Source organism: Sturnira hondurensis, unplaced genomic scaffold, assembly GCF_014824575.4.
Source record: "Sturnira hondurensis isolate 20B ecotype Veracruz unplaced genomic scaffold, ASM1482457v3 Scaffold0010128, whole genome shotgun sequence".
Taxonomy (NCBI): domain Eukaryota; kingdom Metazoa; phylum Chordata; class Mammalia; order Chiroptera; family Phyllostomidae; genus Sturnira; species Sturnira hondurensis.
The window spans coordinates 33,889,436-33,905,827 of NW_028082759.1; the positions used below are offsets into that span (position 1 = coordinate 33,889,436).

The 16,392-nt window shown below is 35.1% G+C and overlaps 1 protein-coding gene and 1 long non-coding RNA gene across 3 annotated transcripts in view; one reads left to right on the forward strand and one right to left on the reverse strand.

The window, feature by feature from the left end:
• Nucleotides 1–7,458, forward strand: part of LOC118995534 (uncharacterized) — a 48,624-nt gene extending 41,166 nt beyond the window's left edge. Inside the window, exon 3 of the long non-coding RNA XR_005068299.1 lies at nucleotides 7,393–7,458. This is a non-coding gene — a long non-coding RNA (uncharacterized LOC118995534). The remainder of the gene's footprint in view (nucleotides 1–7,392) is intronic.
• The window catches only part of PPP1R42 (protein phosphatase 1 regulatory subunit 42), a 39,626-nt gene that overhangs the window by 12,907 nt on the left and 10,327 nt on the right, over nucleotides 1–16,392 (reverse strand). For both annotated transcript variants that reach the window (XM_037058672.1, XM_037058671.1), the window contains exons 5-6: nucleotides 15,895–16,011; nucleotides 2,081–2,198 (exon numbers count right to left, since the gene is read on the reverse strand). In XM_037058672.1, the coding sequence (XP_036914567.1) occupies nucleotides 2,081–2,198; nucleotides 15,895–16,011 (235 nt within the window). The remainder of the gene's footprint in view (nucleotides 1–2,080; nucleotides 2,199–15,894; nucleotides 16,012–16,392) is intronic.

Sequence of the window (16,392 nt, forward strand, 5' to 3'; positions counted from 1 at the left end):
TTGTCAAATATGATTCATAATATTGTTATATCCAAAATCAAGTGATGAAACTGGAAATATAAACTAGAACTATAAGCTCTGGAAGCATAATTTTTTGATATCTTTTGTCATGTATTTATTTGAACTGAATAATAGTACTTTCTAAATTATAATGTAAGAAATTGGCTAAATGTTTTTATCATCATACATCTTAGTATTTATAACTTTACATTAAAGGTCAGTCTTTTCTGCCCAGTTTTCCCAACTACTTCCATTTGTTGATGTCTTTCCAGGTTTTTTAAATTAATAATCATATAATTTAGTATATTTTTGGATGTGATATGTGTAAATCAATACATATTTTTAAAACACTTAAAGATAAGGAATGAAAAATCCAAGTCTTCGAACATAATCCCATTTCCTTATGTTAATGTTTCAGACAAAACTGAGGAATGATTAGGAGACTGTGCCTGAGTAAAACTGAGTAAATCTGAGTAAATCTCAGTTTTAACCAATGGCCTTATTTGAGGTTATTAGGTATAGAGGTGGTTCAGGAATGAAAGCCAGGTAATGGACACAAGATCAGAGAACTATGAGCTCTGTTTTATAAGTTTCTTCTACTTGCACTAAGTAAACCAACTGTGTGGATTGTCATTCTATTTGGTAAGGACTGGGTTACAAAACAGAAAATGGTTCCCTATAGTTCTTTTTACTGGGACATATCAAACCAAGCCCTAAATTAATTGTGTGTGTGTGGTGTGTTTTTTGGTTTTGCATTAAGGAAAAAAATGAAATTAAAATAAGGCAAGCTAAAATCAAAGAGAATTTGTTAAATATGTATATATGTATAGAATAAAAGACTGTAAGGTATTATACTAAAGTGTTAACAGCAGATTTATTACAGGATTAGGAATGATATTTTCTTTTCTATATTTTCTAGAAGAAATATATATTAATTTTATAATTTTAATTTTTTTTACTTTGAACAAATCATCTCTACTTGGAAATCAGTACACTTATCTCCACGTGTTTTACAGCATCACCTTTGGTACTGTGTCATGAGAAATGTTTCCAGGCATAGTTCATGAATATCAGAAGATTCTTAATTATCAAACATTAATTGCATTTACTTTATTGTGCTTCATAAGGAAAGTTGACTAATACACCTGTGTGCAGTGGGCAGAGAGGGGAGGAGATGGACAGTTGGGGGTGGTGCATAGCAAAATAATCTGTAGAGCTTTAAGAAGCACGCATGACTGTTCTGTTTCCTACCTTTGGCTGATGGGGTGAAGGGTGGGCAGGGTATGACCCTCACATATGTATTGTGAAAAACTGTCATCGATTTTTCTGACATGCCCTCTGTCAATGTCTTTCTCCTCCAAGAGAATCACCACATTAGCATTATGATTAATCAAAGTTTTCTACTTGTTCAAAGCTATGAGCTTTGAAATAGTTTTGCCATACATTAGTTTTTATAGTCATGTCACAGAAGTTCTGATAGAGGAAACCAGCCCATGAATATCCTTTGTGAGAGGGCAGTGTTTGTTTCTCTGATGCTGTATGACTTGCTCCGTATACGGGGCCATTCCCCCCGCATAGTGCAGATTCAGGAATGTTATTATTTGTAAGAGTCTCATGAAGGACTGCCTGCCCGGCTCCACTTTCAAATGAAGGGGACTCCTGTATGTTTTTAGGGTACCATTTGGCAATTGTCAGCAGTGAAAATCTTGATCAACTTTATCTACAGAACCAAAAGATAAAGGGTCTCAGGATCTGTAGAGGATTTATGTCTGTGGAAGTTTGACAAAAGGTGAGAAAGTTCTATACATTTATGGCTAACCATTTTTTTGGTAACAGCCACATTTTCTTTTCTAAAGAAAGAATGTCTGGTGCCTAGATTAATTATTTGTGGACAGCAGATATCTTTGTGCTTTATTTCTCAATTTTAACTTTTGCTGTTATTAAAAAATATCAAATTTAAAGTTCACTATTTTTGTAGATCCATATGTCATATTTCTGAAGGCATGCTGATAAATCAACTAAAAAGTGAACCAGGTGTCTTTCTCTAAGAAAATGATATTAATATAATATAAATATGTACCCAGTGATTTGGAGACCAGTATCAATCTGTCTCTGTATTTTGGTTGGAGACAAACAGGATTTCCGTTTAGATCCATTTTCCACAGCTTCATCAACTTGGTCAGCAAAAATTCCAAATCCTATAATTATAGAAGAAAAAGACACAAATATATAATAATTTTCAGTATTTCTTTCATTTAGTTAACTATTTATGAAGGTAATTACTGCTTTTTGTGGCATTCTGGCTCAGCGCCAGATACTTAGAAGGTGTATCATAAATTGGTTTTGGATAAAATAATCTATATAATCATAGAGGGGGTAAAGAGAAGGCAAAAGTGGGCTTGAGTCAGGGGCCATGGAACTGTTCTTTGTCACAGTCCCTTAAATGGACCCAACCTGAAAAACACTTTTGTCCCTCTGGCCATTCGTCTTACTGAAGATGCCCTATTCTTAGTGGAGTTTATGGAAGTTTCTAGATTAAGGCAATTAAGGAGTGGTGAGTAAGCCACATATTGGTGTTGCAAAGGAATACACACACACACACACACACACACACACACACTTTATAAAGAATGCATATTCATTTAAAAAATCTATAAAAATATTAAAAGGAAAATAGAAAAAAATCACTTGCATGCTTATCACCCAAATATCACTTTCAATTTGTAGTCATATATCCTTTTAGTCCACTTTTTTTAACATAAGCGGTTTTTTAATTGTCATGTAGGTTTTAAAAACCCACATGACAATTAAATGACAAGTTATAATTTCGTTTTACATATAGACATTTGTGTGTTTTTATAGCTTGCAAGAAAACTAGCTAATTTATATTTCAAAGAATGTTATTCCTTTGTCTAGAATCCAAATGAATGTGAGAAAAACAAATTAATGGCATTTAGGAACCAGCTCATTTAGTTTCCCCTCTTACTTCCTCTTTCTCTCTATTTAGGCTTCTTTTTCCATAGTCACTATCCTTTTCTTCAATGCCTTGGCTTTTTAATTTTTGTCATTTCCTTGCTTTCTCCCCTTCATTTTTAAGTATGTATGTTTTATTTTAACTATTCAGTGGAAATGAAATATACTTGGATATTTCTCATATGTATCCCAAATTTATGTTTTTAATGTTTAAAATCAGGTAAGTTTAATCTGTAATGAATTACACAAATCAAGCAATGCAAAAAGTGTTTTTCTACTCTGTAACCTTCAATTGATTTTATAAAATTCAATGGCCATAAGCAAAAAATAAAGGAAAGGAAAATTATCTTCACTAGGGCAAAAACATTACTTTAAAACAAATATTTTGCTGCTAATAAAAATAAATGTTGATGATTAATTCTGTGAAGAGCTTTCTGGTTTTCAGAGCACTGCAGATATGTGATCTTGTACATATCTGGGGGCTGCTCCTTAGAATGTAGTGGTAAGCATTCCAAAGTTAACAAAAATTGAAGAGGGTAACAACTGTAATGGCATAATCAATAAAATATATCAAAAATTGAAGAGGGTAACAGCACTCAAACACCTATGAATTTTCTATTTGTTTTCTTCAAGCCAAGACCTAAATTATCATAGGGTGTAAAGGAAAATTAGGAAACACAAATTACAGATTAATTCAAACATGTTTTTAATTGCAAAGCTGAAAGTAATTGAGAATACATTGCCTGATAATTTTACTCCCTATATTATTTCCTCACCTCCAAACTTGATACCTCTTAGCTTAGTAGACCTATTTAACCTATTTGTACCTTCCATCTTATTTTTTGTTTGAACCATGATTATTGTTGCTTAGATACTTTATTGTTTCATTTTTGGAAAAGTTTCTTATAAGACTTCATTTATTCTTTAGATTTTAGAAAACTTTTTTTTGTTCTATGAAGAGTTGATATCTGTTCCCTTCCACATATTAAAAATCTCCATTGCTCTAGCTGGTGTGGCTCAGTTGGTTGAAGCATCATTCCGTAAACAGGAAGCTCATGGGTTTAATATGTCCCAGTCAGGGCACATGCCTAGGTTGTGGGTTTGACCCAGGGTTGCATTTGGGAGGCAACCAATAGACGTTTCTCTCTCACATCAATGTTTTTCTCCCTCTCTCTCTAAAATCAGTAAGTATATCCTTAGGTGAGAATTTAAAAAATGTCTCCACAAAACTCTCTCACACCATAAAAGTAACAAATCTGGGACATGCAGATATATGCCTGCATCTACAGGAAGAAATGCTATCTTTGGGGAATAATTATAAGGACAGCTGGGTGTCTGGAACCCACTGCAGAATTCCTGGTATGTCCCTTAATCTTCCAGAGACTGATGTCCTACGTAAAGTGGTATAAGTATTTCCAGTTCTGCCTACTTCGTTATTCAAAAAAAAAAAACAACCCTAAAAATTGTTGAATCATGGACTAAATTCTGTGCTAGACTCTAGTCTATGGTATCCAAATAAATACTTTATGTGAAAAATAGAAATTGTTAAAGAAAAAAAAAGCAGGCAATCCCAAACTTCTGACACCACTGCTTACTTGTTTGACCTTAGGAAGTCTGGGTCCTCTTTTATAAAGTGAGGATAATTAAGATTAGTTGCCAGGGCATATAAATTCCTGGAATGAAACAGGTAATAATAAATGTGTTAATTCTTTGCCTCTTTGCCTATCCTTCCACTCCTCAGCTAATTTGTTTTTCTTCATTTTGGTCAGCAGAGAGCAAAAATTGTTTAATAAAGAATAAACTTCTGACCCACTGACATGTATTTGACTTATAAAAAAGTTATAACTTTATCCTTCAGTCCTAAAGCCTGGGTAGTACTCTCTGAACAGCATTTATTTAACAGTGTTTGATACAGCCATAATTATTTTATGTGAGATTTTTCTCTGTATTTTTCTTAGTCTGTAAAAAAGATGTAAGGAAGGAATTGTGCATTACATTTTTTTACTGTTGAATACGATGTTCCTTCATCCAAAAGTTAATAGTAACAATAAGAGAACTTTACGTTACATTTATACAGATAAGAGTCCTGTGCAGTTTGTTAATTGTTCCTCACTTGATAAATGACCCTCGACATACTCCTTCCAGTGCATGTTTATTTAAGACTAACATAATCCTGTGCTGAAATATGATTACCCTTTGGATACGCTCTGGTTGTTCATTGCCTTCCTGTCTTTAATAAAATGCTTTCACTTTCTTGCCCTTCAATAAGTTACTAAAGAGAGCAGACACTTTTCTGGACAGTCTCTGTTTGATAAACGATCATGTCATGCTATCACTTAGAGGAGTGCTGCAGAGTCCTGGGGAGCCAATTGTGTTTCCCATGCAGGGCTGGCGCGGGTGCCTGGCGCACTGCCAAATGCTCCCTCTACAATTAATGATGACCACTGATGAACCTGTATTTGACCAGTATGCTCCAATCTTTATCGGAAACGTCGGGTCCAACTGTCCTAACTAAATCTAAAGACAGCCATTTGTCATCCTTCTGACTGCCTGTCATCATCTGCCCGGGAAAATCTATAATTTTTGGCTTGTTTCTGACTAAACTGTGGAGTGAATAAATTTATCTTCGGGTTACTCTGCTTGTCAGGATCAATATTGAGCAGAGGTTGAATAAATTAGAAACTGGAAAAACATGACAGGCCATAGTGGTTTGTTCATCTGTGTCTTATAAATCAAACATTTAGTTTATATGAGAGGCAAACATGTCAAGTTTTTTATTTCCACCATTCATTCTGAAGATGCTTTACCTCATGATAAATGGTCATCAGAAAACCAATGAAGTAAGTCACTGATATATCTCACTGTGAGATCAACTTTCTCAGATCATTTTATTTATTTAGCAAAATTTGCAGACATAAAAGCTATAGGTATAAAGTTAAATTTTTTTGTTCTTTTATGTTTTTACACATTTTTGTACTCATATTTATTTGACTTAATAATGTCAGCAAGCTATGTAATGTTGGCCCTATTGAAGTTCATGGCTCATCCAACTACTTGGAGATAGGCAAAGTTTTATTTTAAATGGTCATTAAGGTATTTAATATTTTAATACATTGAAGCATATCTTTTGAAAGAAACTACAGAAAAAATGCAAAAACATTTTAACCAAATTAAATGTCATTTAAATGAAAGCACTGTTAGTTAAAGAAAGGAGTTTCTAAACTATGGTGTATTGGTGGGCCTAACCTCTCTTTCTCCTCCTGAGGATTTGACTTTGCCATCAATTTTATTGGGGAGAATGGGTTCATTCACCTAGAGTTTTCTCATTTATCCACCTTTGATCTCACACTTCTCTTTCTTTCCTCTTTCCCATTTTTCTCAATCAAGAAAGAGTCCCACCTCTTTTCCCAAAGTAATTGGTTCTCTCCATCCCTTGTCCTCTTCCACAGGCCTTCTGCTCTTGGGATCTTCTTTCTCTTGCATTTCAATTTCTAATCTCACCCTTTCCTCTGGGTTTCTCACCTACCATCATTATACTTCTTGAAAGAGTAGTCCACATCAGTGCTTTTCAAACTTTATGTGCTTAAGAAATCACCTAGGGATCTTCTTCAAATACAGTTTCTAGTTTTTTACATCCAGGGGAGAAGCTGAGATTCTGCATTTCTGAGGCTGATGCTCTGGTTCTAGGAGCACATTTGGAGTTAGAACAATCTAACTTAGGTTACTGCCTCTGCTTTCTCAGTCATTTGGTACTCTTGCGGCCTGGGGCTTCTGAACAGGCACTTCTAACCTTATCACATTGCCAGTCTCAGACTTTCTCAGTCTCACGTCTTTGGAGCACTTACCTTACTGACTGCTCCCTTTATAGCTTTGTGATTCCACATTCTACAGGCTCCTTGGATCTTCATGAATCTCTGACCCCACAGTAACAAATCTTTGACCATAGGAATTCCTAATATATAAACAAGCTGTTTCCCAAAAGTTGTTTTTGAGAACAGAGAATACATCTCTTAAAAAACAGTGCTATACCTGGTGAGCTGTTGCCTGGATAGGGCGTAAAACAACCTATTTAATAAAGGAAAATGCCCAAAGACTGTGTGGTGTGATGCTATAAAACCTCCCATAATGCTTCACCATGTTTCCTAAGCACTAGTGCTCCCTCTGGGGAGCAGGAGCAGGAGCAGGTGTCCCTGCAGCAGACATCAGGGATCAATTTACTTTCTTCCTTTTATGTAATTTACTTTTATTCTTTCCAGCATTATTTTTCACAGCAGAATGTATATAAAATCATGAATAGAAAAGTTTTTTATCTAATAACCAACTATATTTTTCTTTTCTTTTTTATCAGAATAGGAATTTATTTGAATTCAAAATAATATGGCTCTATTTTAACCCCCTATATTCTTCATTCATATGCAGACACTTTACAAAGAAGAATGTCCACATTGATGACAACAGTAAAACATCAATTATGCCAAGAAAGGAAGGGTCATCTATACGTGAGAAGAAGCAGATTTTGTGGAATGCCACAGTGAGCATTTACTTCATCATATTTCTCCTATATGTAGTCAGTCTCATCCATAATGGCAATTTCAGTGACCACTTAACCTATCTTTCAAAGAATTCGACATTCTACTGTCCACTGAGCACTGACCTTATATATCTAATTGTCTACCTGATACATGCTATGGAATATTTTAAAGGCACCTCAAATTGGACCAAAACTCACGATCTTCTCCCTCTTCCCCAAACCCGACTCTTGAACTTCCTGTTTTCCATTGTGCAAGGCAAAAACCTGACTTTTGACTTCTCCTTTTTCTATATTCCTTATATCATCAACAAGTCCTACCCAGTTTACTTCCTGAACAGCTCTCCAGTCTGTTCCCTCACTTCATTTTCACCACAACCCTATTCAAGTTTTCACCTTCTCTCACTTCCTAACTAGCCTTACCTCTTCCAATCTATTCTCTACACTGTAGCCATGCTGATCTTTTCAAAATGCTTATTTATGATTACTTCACCCCTGGCTTAAACACCTTTAGGGGCTCCCCATTGTTCTTAGAATAAAGACAAACTTCTCTATCATGACCTATGCAACTTCTACCCATGTTCACCTTTACTCTCTCTGCTTCCTGTTCCTCAGTTTCACTATGCTCTCACCCACCTCAGGGCCTTAGCACATGCTATTCTGTTTACCTGGTAAGCTCTTCCGTTCTCTCAGGGAGCACCTCAGCAATCCCTTCCCAAGGGAAGCTGTCACTGAGCTCCCTAATTAAGGCAAATCCTCCTATTATAACCTCTCAGAACCCCATACTTCAACTTTGTACTACATGTGACAGGTGCATGTTTACATTTGTTTTTGCCTAATTATGTGCTTAATGTTTTTCTTCTCCTTAACGCTGAGAGCTCTTCAAGGCTAGAGACTGTATCTAATTTTGCTCACTACCGTCTCCCAACTTGTCTAGCAAGTGTTGCCACAAGGTAGGTTAGATAAGGAGAGATAAGGAGAAATGGACTCCTGCAGAGATAAGGAGAGTTTATTTCTTCTTAATCTCTCCATGAGTGGAAAGACAAGGCGAAATGAATGAATGGATCTTCGGTTAGAAGCAGGACAGGAATTGTAAAGGAAGAATTATATGGAACTGTTTTTGAAAAAGTTGCTTAGAGGGACTGCATACATAAGAAAGAAAAAGACAGGATTTATCTTCTTTTCTTTCATTTCCTCTTCTATTCACTATTCCCTCCACTGCCCCAATTCTCTGCCTGGGACCAGTTTTGGAGTAGGGAGTAGGAGAAATAAGGGCAGGGTTAGAGAGGATCGTGGGGACAGCTGTTCTTGGCAGATGTGGGTCTGTAGAAGTGAGAGGAAAGGGAATGTAATCCAAAACAGCAGGAAAGACAGAAGCCACTTGGCCACCCAGCTCTTTACAGGTCCTTGTCCTGTGCCTCTGCCTCTAATGTAGCCACTGTGCTGTAGCTCTAGGCTGGGGCATGGGTACTGTTTGGGAAGGTCAATATTTCCCAGTGACCCTTTTCTCTTTTTTCTTTTCCTTTTCTTGTTCCTTCCACAGAGCTCCAGGATTTCAGTTGCCATGGCAGTACTTTTCCTTGTTGTGTTCCTTTTAATTTTTATTAACCATCTTTCTCACTGCTCAAACCAGAATTTTGATAGGAAGATTCAAGGTTTTTTAACCATCTGAGGGACCATTATTTTTTCATTATTATCTTATTTCATGTATTTTCTGTAGGTGAATTTGAGGAACCTATGGTTGTTCGTATCAAAGCAGCTGCTCCAGTGCTAAAAACCTTGGGTAATTATAGTGGTTTTGTGAGGATTCTCTAATGATGTCCAGTTCTTTTTCCCTATGGCACAAAGCTGTCTGTTGCTGAAGTCTCTTAGGATGGATGTCAGTGACCTTATTATGTATGGCACGCTGAGCTTTCTCTCCATGGCTCAGTGTTTGATGTCGGCAGCTTCTGGGCAACTTTGATCAATGAGCATAAATAATGGAAAAATTAAAGCCAAAAAATGGAGATCTGACCCCAGCAATACATACAGAGAAACAAGTTAATGTAATGCTAAACTTCAACATGTCCTTTGATTAAGCCTTCAGAGGATAATGTAAAATGGACCTCAACACCACATTTCAAGTGAACCCCAGGAAGGTCTACATTCAGACTTCTAAGAAACTGTCGAGGCCTGTTTAAGTGCTGTGTCTTCTTGCTGGAAGTAGAACTTGAGATTTCATCCTCATTCCCTGGATATCTTCTTCAATGGGAGGAAAAAGCAACTTTTGGGCATATGCTGACCTCTGGAACTTGCTGATGGTTTGCATTCCTTCCCCAGATAGTTGAATACTTTTCATTTTTCCTGCATTTATTCTTTCTATAAACATGCAGTAGGTGCCTACTATGTACCAGGCACAGAGGTGAGTTCTAGGGAATCTTGAAGTCAACAAAATCCCTTGCTCTTAAAGGCTCTCAGACTAATGGGGGATATAGTGATATATGTTAACAGAATTATATCAACCAGTTGTTCCCTACCAACCAATTACTCTTTTTTTAATTAGATTTTTTAAAAGCAAAACAACAACACAGTTTAAAAAAATCTAATAAGACCACATAGTTTATAATAAAGCTTAAAAAGTAAGGCTTATAATAAAACAACTTTCAACTTTTCAGCTATTTCTATACATGCTTAGCCCCACAATGTTAAATAACAATGGCTATCTATTGATTTTTAAATCTTAGATGTTTATTTACTGAATTCCTACTAGGTTGATGATGATTTAATTCTCATAAGTACTACTACAAACCCTATACTACTGTTCCCCATTTTGTTGATAAGAGTCTTACTAAAATTGTTAATATTAATTAACAATTAATTCACTGTTATTAAGCTCACTTAAATTTTCATTGCTAAACCACATAATGCATATGATTGATTCTTATTTTCTCTGGAGTTAAAAATTGATTGGTTATTTATTTGCTTAGTTTTCTATGTATTTATCACCAACTCAGCCTCCTGCAACCTGGGCTCATAGATGCTGTCCCAGGATAATTCTTCACTTCAAATTCCTTTTAAATTCATTATGGGAATTTCCTTAATCTTTTTCCTATTTCCTAGATGCCATCATTCTCTTGTCAGAGTTTTCTCTCCTGTTTAGGAGGAGCACACTTTCTTGAGAGCTTACATTTTTAAAAATTTAAAAATTGACTAAGTATATAATTCTAGATCAAGAATATTTTTAGCTTGAAAGTTTGAAGGCATTATTCTACTGTCTTCCAGATTGAAAAGCCCGATAATCCTGATTGCATTTTGATTCCTGACTCTTTGTATCCTCTTTTCCTCTGTAGAAGCCTTTAGGAGCTCTTTATTTCTAGTGTCTTAAAACTTTTAAGGAGGGACCTGGGTGAGGTCAGTTTTTATCCATTGTGCTGGCATTTGGGAGACAGTTTGGATCAGAAAACTCAGTTCCTTTGGCTCTGAATTTTTTCCAATATCATTTTAAAGTTAACTTTATTGAGTTATAATTTATATACAACAAAATGTATCTATTAAATAACTAAACCATATACGTCCATAGAACAGCCACCATAACCAAGACAGAAGGTTTTCATCATCCCAAAAGATTCATTCATGGCCTTTTCCAGTCAGCCTCCCATCTAGCCATCATTGATCTGCTGTTAACTATATATTTCTTTTTCGAGAGTTTCATATAAAGGGAATCATATAGTATATACTCCTTTTTGTCTGGCTTATTTTGCTCAGTGTAATGATTTGTTAAATTTGTTCATGCTGCTGTGTGCATCAGTAGTTCATTGCTTCTTATTGCTGAGCAATAGTCCATTGTATAAATACAGTTTATTTATCCATTTCCCATTTGAGGGAAATTTGGTTGTTTCAAAAATTACAAATAAAGTTAACTATTAAGATTTGCATACAGTATATATGATTGCTGAATCATATGGTAATTTCACCTTGTACTTTTCCCAGTCTCTGGCTTCTCTTTTTCGTTTTCTTAATGCTATTTGAAGCACAAAGTTTTTAATTTTGTTGGAATTTAATTAATCTTTTTTCCCTTATGCTTTTGGTGTTATATCTAAGAAGGCTTTATCTAATTCAAATTCATAAAAATTTACCCCTACGTTTTTCCCTAAGAGTCTTATAGGTTGGACTTTTTACATTTAAGTCTCTGATCCATTTTGAATTGATTTTTTAATGTCAAATGTATTTTTTAATTATTATTTATTTTATTTTATTTTTTAATTAATTATTATTTTTAGACTTTCTTAACGTATTTTTTCACTACCATTTATTCCCCTTATACCCTCCCACCCCGCGATCATGTTGTCCACGTCCATGAGTCCTTTTTCCTTTTTGCTCTATCCCTCTACTCCTAACCCCAACCATCGTCGTCTTGCTCTCTGAGTCTGTCTCTATTTTGCTTGTTAGAGTAGTATTCCATTGTGTAATGTCCCATAAAACAACCATGAATTGATTTTTGTTTATGCTATTAAAAAAGTATCCAACTTGATTCTTTTTCATGTAGCTATCCAAATATCTCAGCACCATTTATTGGAAAATTATTTTTCCTCATTGGCTTGTCAAAAATCAGTTGATTAAAGTGACGGTTTATTCCTGAATTCCCAGTCTTATTCCATTGATCTATCTGTGTATACTTATGATAGTGCCAGTGTCTTGGTTACTATAGGTTTGTAATAAGTTTTGAAATAGGAAAGTGTGAGTGCTCCACCTGCAGTACCTCTAGGCCACTATTCCTTCAAAGATATTTTCTGCCCATCTTAGTCAGTTTGGGCTGCCATAATAGAATACCATAGACTGTGTGGCTTTAAAAAGAAACATTTCTTACAGTTCTGAAGGCTGGGAAGTCCAAGATCAAAGTGCTGGCAGATACTGTGGTCTGGTGGGAGCAGTCTCCCTGATTTACAGATACCTGTCTTCTCATTGTATCCACACATGGCCAACAGAGAGATAGAGCTCTCGTCTCTTTCTCTTCTTACAAGGATCCTCATCATGTAATTATCTCCCAATGTCTCACCTTCAAATATCATTATATTGGGAATTAGGCTTCAACCTATGAATTTTGGAGGTACACAGACATTCAGTCCCCAGCTTTGTCCCTATTACCCCTAGGGCTTCATTACATACGTGTTTTAATGCTTGTAATGTTCCACAAGCCATTGAGGCTCTGCTATTTTTTAGTGTTTTTTTCTTTCTGCACCTCAGTTTTGATAATTTAATGCTATGTCTTTGAATTCTTTGATCTTTTCTTCTGCAATGTCTAATCTTTTAATCCCATCCAGCTGATTTTAATTTTGGATATACTTTTCAGCTCCAGAAGTTACCTTTTCTCTATCTTCCATCTCCTGTTTATGTTCATGCTTTCTTTAAATTCTAGAGCATATTTGTATTTATAATAGTTTTTTTAAGTCCTGTCTTCTAATTCCATCCTCTATGCCATGTTATTTCTGGATGTTTTTTCTTGACTGACTTTCCTCCATGATTTACATTTTCATGGCTCTTGTTTGCTGTTTCCATCCCTGGACTGTGGTCTGGAAAGTGCCTTCAGGCAGGAAGCTGAGATAATTAGAGAGCTCACCTTGTTTGTTTTCTTTCTTCTAGGGATCACAGTCCTGTATAATGTCTGAAAAAGTTGTTTCACATATTTTGTCTAACTTACTATTTTTTGAGGGGGATGATGATTCTTGTCATGGTTAATACATCATGGCCCATTATATTATTTTAGACATAATTTTACTTCTCCGGTTCCTCATTCTTGTACTCTTATTAGTTATATATTGGATATCCTGAATTAATGGTCTGTTTCTTTTTTACTTGCTTATTTTGCATTCTTTCTCTTTTTGTTCTTTCTGGTATGCTTACCCAATTTTATCATTTAAGCTTTATATTGAATATTTAACTTTATTCTATTTTAAATTTCTAAGTCCTCTCATTCATATAATATGCTTTTTTTTAAAAAGAGAATTCTGTTTTTACTTAAAGGTTATAGAATTCTTTTTTATTGCTCTTAATAAATTAATGATAGTGAAATTTGTTAAAATTTTTGTTTTTCTGTTTCCATATTATCTGTTTTTTCAGAGTTCTTTGTTTTTGTTTGTTTCTTTCTTTGATTTTTAGAAGCTTTCAGATGTTTAGTGATCTGAGATAACTGTTCTTTCATGAAAGTAAATGAGACCTCTGTGTGAAGGATGGGCTTACTAACTGGTTCATCTCAGTATAGGGCAATGGGTATGCTGCTAGTATTTTCCCCTGTGGAATATTTAAATGTCTGAATTGGGAGATGTTTTCTCTTCCACTGGTCAATTTACCTAGAGAGGATTTCTTTAATCTCTTGCCCAAGGTTTTTAAGCCACACAGGAAGAGTTTTGAGAGTAAAGACTGGTTTGTGTGCATAAGAGGAGGAAAACAAACCCTGTAACATTTTAGTATTGTCTTTCACTAAATGCCCATTTCAGCATTGCCCTCCGCTGTGATTTTTGAGCTCCTGGTTCAACTTCACAAATTAAACTTGTCCCTTGTAACTTTGTTTTTAAGGTATTATATCCACATAGTCTTTTAATTTTCCCTTCTCTTTGTTTTTAGTTTATATACTGAAATTTCAGGTGTGGGGAAATATTCCATGAAATACTGTTATGGTTTCTCAAATCATAACAAGGAAGTTTCTCAAATGTTCATGTGGCTTTAGGTAGAAGAAAAACAATGCAAATCCTTGCCAAGGCACACTCTGTTCCGAAACATGCATAGTACGTGATACTTGACCAGACATAGTCTGATTTTTGTTAAGTCCAGTGTATTTGTTAACCTCTTATTTGCCCTCGTGTCTACCACTCAACAGCATTCAGTGCAAGTGGACTTTCCCTTTTTCTTGAGCTTCCTTTTTCTCTTTTACATCACTGACTCCTGGTGCCTCCTCAACTAAATGGAATATTTCTGTGCTTGATCTTGGCCTCATTTATTATCTCTACTTTCTTTTACCCAGGTGCATGGTTCTAAATATCATATAAATGCTGTTGACTCCCAAAGTGTCCAATCTTCTTCTTTGAAGTCCATATGCCTAGTTGGCATATCCATGTCAATGTCCTATAGATATCTCAACAGAATGAATTATTTTATTCCTTCCCTGTATTCCCCAACTTGTAAAGGTTACTACTGCCCTATCCCCAGTTCCTCACACAAAAAGCTAGGAGTCATCCTTGATTCTTCTCTTTTCATTATTCCAACACATCCTACTCATAAGCAAGTTTTGTGGGTTTAACCTAAAAATCTTCCTGTAATCCATTCACTCCTTTTCATCTCTAAGCAGCCATCTCCTTATATTACTCCTAAAAGGATCTTTATGATCTGGCTCCTATACCTTCCTTTCTAATCTCATGTTGCACTATTGACTTTATTTATTCAACTATTACTTATTGAGCGCCTACAACATTTCAGAAACTGAGCAAGGCACTGAGGTTGCTATCACAGTAAACTGACATCAATGCTTATTTTGATAGTTATCTACTCCTTACAGTAGTTACAGGATGCACCAGGTAATTAATACCTTTGAATTTTAGGGTCAGTGGAAAACTGCCTGGAAGTAATTTGGAAAACAAAAGTGCTGTGTATGGAAGGAATATAAGCCCATTTTTTCTCCTATGGTTTCATGTGAATTATATCACAGCTGACCTTATTACCAAGCCAGAAGCTGTGAAGTCATGGCAATGGCTCAGTTCACAGATGACTGTTTTCAGGCGGCCTTCCTTAGTTCCAGGCTGAGTTAGTGCTACCAGAGTACTTATGAAGGTAGAATTACATTATGGTCTCATTACTTGTTGCCAATGGGTTTTTTGAGCCCTGGGAATTGTATCCTTCCTTCCTGTGTTCCACTCAGAGTAGTACAGTGCCTGACAAATCTGTAGGTGATCAATATGTATTTGAATGAATGAGTAATTGAATGACTATGGCATGATACAACATGATATGAATATAGCTAGTGCAAATTAAAATAAGTTCAATATCCAGGTGCTTCCCCAAGAAGGAGTAAGTAGCCAGGAGAGAGTTCAGGTCTAGTCTCAGTTACTAGAAACTCATTTATTGGGAGATCAGAGGTAAGGGGCAAGAAATCTGGTCTCTAGAAGAAAATATTTGATGGAAAATAAAAATCATGACTTCCTTCTAAATGAAACATTTTTTTTTCTGTTGGTGAAGGATGGAGACATTGGATATAGAAGTAAAACTAGGTAAGGGGCAGAATTATGCAAAAATATACATTAAGAAGTAGAGATTCTTAAGCTAGTTTTATAACAAATCTAGATGTTTTTAAAGTAATATATTTTATAGTTATTTCCATCACAATTTCATGTAAATATTTTAAAATTAATTTTTCTTTACACTACCTTCACATGCAGAAGCTGGTTGTCAACTGCAATGAGCTGATTAAGATTCTCCAGTGTTTCTAAGTCTCTTATGTCATCAATATTATTATTGCTGATATTCAATATAGAGAGGGATTTCTGTAAGAAAATAATTAAATTAGCATTAGTAAATAGCCTATTTAAGTACTATATATAGGAACCAGAAATCTTAATACATGAAAATTTTAAGATTTATCAGTTCAGACTATTTTGCTCTTTAGGCAAGAGAATAAAAACCCATGGAGATTTTGTTTCTATGTCATATTTTTTAGATGAAATGTTTAGAACTATAGTAATTGTAATATAACTTATTATTTTTCATAAGTTTAATCAAGATATAAGAAAAATTTATAGAAAAAAGAAGCTAAGAATCAAGAAGCAAAGAAAGAAAAAAGATGACCCAATGAGCAAATGATAACGATACAGAAAATATACTTCGGTTTAAGCAAATTATCAGTGTGTTAAAGGTCACTAAAATTT